The sequence below is a fragment of the Aplysia californica genome, unplaced genomic scaffold (genome assembly GCF_000002075.1).
Source record: "Aplysia californica isolate F4 #8 unplaced genomic scaffold, AplCal3.0 scaffold00648, whole genome shotgun sequence".
Classification (NCBI taxonomy): domain Eukaryota; kingdom Metazoa; phylum Mollusca; class Gastropoda; order Aplysiida; family Aplysiidae; genus Aplysia; species Aplysia californica.
The window spans coordinates 27,904-30,275 of NW_004797918.1; the positions used below are offsets into that span (position 1 = coordinate 27,904).

A 2,372-nucleotide genomic window follows, 5' to 3' on the forward strand; every position below is an offset into this window, starting at 1 on the left:
GTGTTAGAGAAAGAGAGAGAGAGAGAGAGAGAGAGAGAGAGAGAGAAAGAGAGAGAGAAAGAGATAGAGAATAAGAGAGGGAGGGTGTATATCATATATTATGTGTGTGTAGGCCGTTCTTGAGTGTGTATGTGTGAGTGTGTTTGTGTGTGTATGTGGGTGTGTTTGTGTGTGTATGTGTGTGTTTGTGCGTGTGCATGTGTGTACACGCCTGTCACTTCGATTCATAGGAGTGGAAATAAAATTGTAAACACGTTGTTACCCAAGATTTAAAGGTGTGCTATAATAATAATTGAATACAGATAATGACGAAATGGGTGCTCGACAAAACATAGAGTTGTATGATTTATTAACTTTGAAATCTATAACAATGATGGTGTCCTTGAGTTACCTTTTTCTTCGTCTTGATCAGAGAAATCGCTTTTCCCGAAAAAGTTAAAAAAGAGACCATTGCCAAAGCCATTCCCTCTTCCATATCTGCTACTGTAACCGGTTCTAAATCCGACGCTGGAACCTGCTCCGTGTCCCTTCCCGTACCCGAAACCATATCCACCAGTGTTTCCGACTCCATTATATCCGCTTCCGTACCCGGTTTGAAAACCAGGCACAGATCCTGCTGAGAACCGGTTCCCGGTTCCACCATTGCCAGCGCTGTAGCCAGAACCGAAGTTATTGCCTCCATTATCCACACGTCCAGAAGAGAGAGAATTGTCTGAATAGAAAAAAACAAAACAAATAAAAACAAACAAGCATGTTAGAAATCTTATTTAGAGAAATGTTCGAAATGACTGGCGTTTTTCGACACCAACAACACTGTTAGATTACATACTGGCAGGCCCTCCGAATTTAACGTCTATCTCCATAGGATCAAGCCAAAATGGGAAGATTCGTGTAAAGTACTTTTCCCAAATACAGATAGTCAGACCGAGCTCAGCCTCGGATCCTTGAACCAGCAATCTTAAGATTATGAGTCCGGTCGCACGTCCACAAGGCTACCGACTCCATCATGCATAGTTATAAAGAATACATAATAGAAAAGCGAACACTTCCACATGTATAGAACAGAAGATGACGTAGAACAATTACAAGGCAACATTCTCGAAATCTTGAATAATTTGTGACATTCCCCTACGCATTGTCTATCTTAAACCAACTAAGGATGCTCAACAGCGGCTACAAACAATGGTTCGTTTAAAAGTCGTCTAGATTGCTCGGATATTATGCATTATGTTACGGTGTTGCAGTTTTGAATATATTATTATTATTGCACTTTTCACGGTAAACCACATTGTTCATGGGTATGGATAGAATCGACATTGTACTGTTCACACTACATACCTGAAGGAGAGGGAGACTCTCCGTAGCGAGGATAAGAATTAAACTGTGGAATAAGAAGTACATGAGATTACATACACCTTAAATATATAAATGAAGTGCTGTCTGTGAGTGTTTATCGATCTCCTCTAAGTCTAAGAACGCGAACTCTTGTGATGACACTATAAATAAAAGAAAACTGAATTCTTGGGGTTTGGTTACATGCTTTTGATAATCAAAGGACTGCAAATCATTTGGCTGAAACAACAATACTGCTTACTAATGACAATCAATAAATTGTATGACCCTTTTATTGGGGTTTATGGTTAACTCTAAATTGGGACATATGCTTTGTTGAACCAGGTAAAAATCTGAGTTCAGTTGAGTTGATGTTAAGATTTGGAGACAATCGTAGGTAAGAATAGTGCTCTGGGGAAAGATTTTGAGTTTGTTTCTATTTTTAACTAACGCTGAAAAGAGTTAGTTTAGAAGTTAGTGTGATGCAGAAACATTATGTTTAGAAATGAGTGCAGTAGTGATGATAATGATGACGAAGCAAGATTAGAGGCTGTTATACCTGAGCCAACGAAACTTTTACACCTATGTCTCCGAGAAAACTCAGGAGCAGAACGCAAAACCGCCACGTCTCGACCGTCATTGTAGGAGTGTCTTCAGATTACCTACTGACCCCTCACAGGTAGTGAAACTTATTTATTTATTTATAAGAGATAAGAGTGATTAACGAAACCACTTAACCAATCGTTTTTAACGATTTTGATAGCGTCAGGCTTTGGTAGAATATTTCGTGATTTACACCCGGCGGCTATGAGGTGAAACCGCTTCATGTTGTTCGATGTACTCGAGAAGAGCCGTGAAAAGAGGATGGTTTTTATATATAGATTATTTGAAAACCTGAGTGGTAGGAAAAGAAATTCGTTTTGAACGGTATGTTTAGTTTAACTGTTCGTTTGAAAAGGCTACTGAAGAAGAGAGGTTTATCAAAGCAACCTGTGATGATGTTGGTGCAAGAAACTTTTGCTAATCACCGTTCTTGATTA

The 2,372-nt window shown here is 39.1% G+C and overlaps 1 protein-coding gene across 1 annotated transcript in view; it reads right to left on the reverse strand.

Annotated features, from left to right (window-relative positions):
* Positions 1-1,972, reverse strand: part of LOC106013083 — a 10,030-nt gene extending 8,058 nt beyond the window's left edge. Inside the window, exons 1-3 of the mRNA XM_013087859.2 lie at positions 1,892-1,972; positions 1,339-1,381; positions 392-712 (exon numbers count right to left, since the gene is read on the reverse strand). Coding sequence (XP_012943313.2) covers positions 392-712; positions 1,339-1,381; positions 1,892-1,972 — 445 coding nt within the window. The remainder of the gene's footprint in view (positions 1-391; positions 713-1,338; positions 1,382-1,891) is intronic.
* Positions 1,973-2,372: the final 400 nt, after the last annotated feature.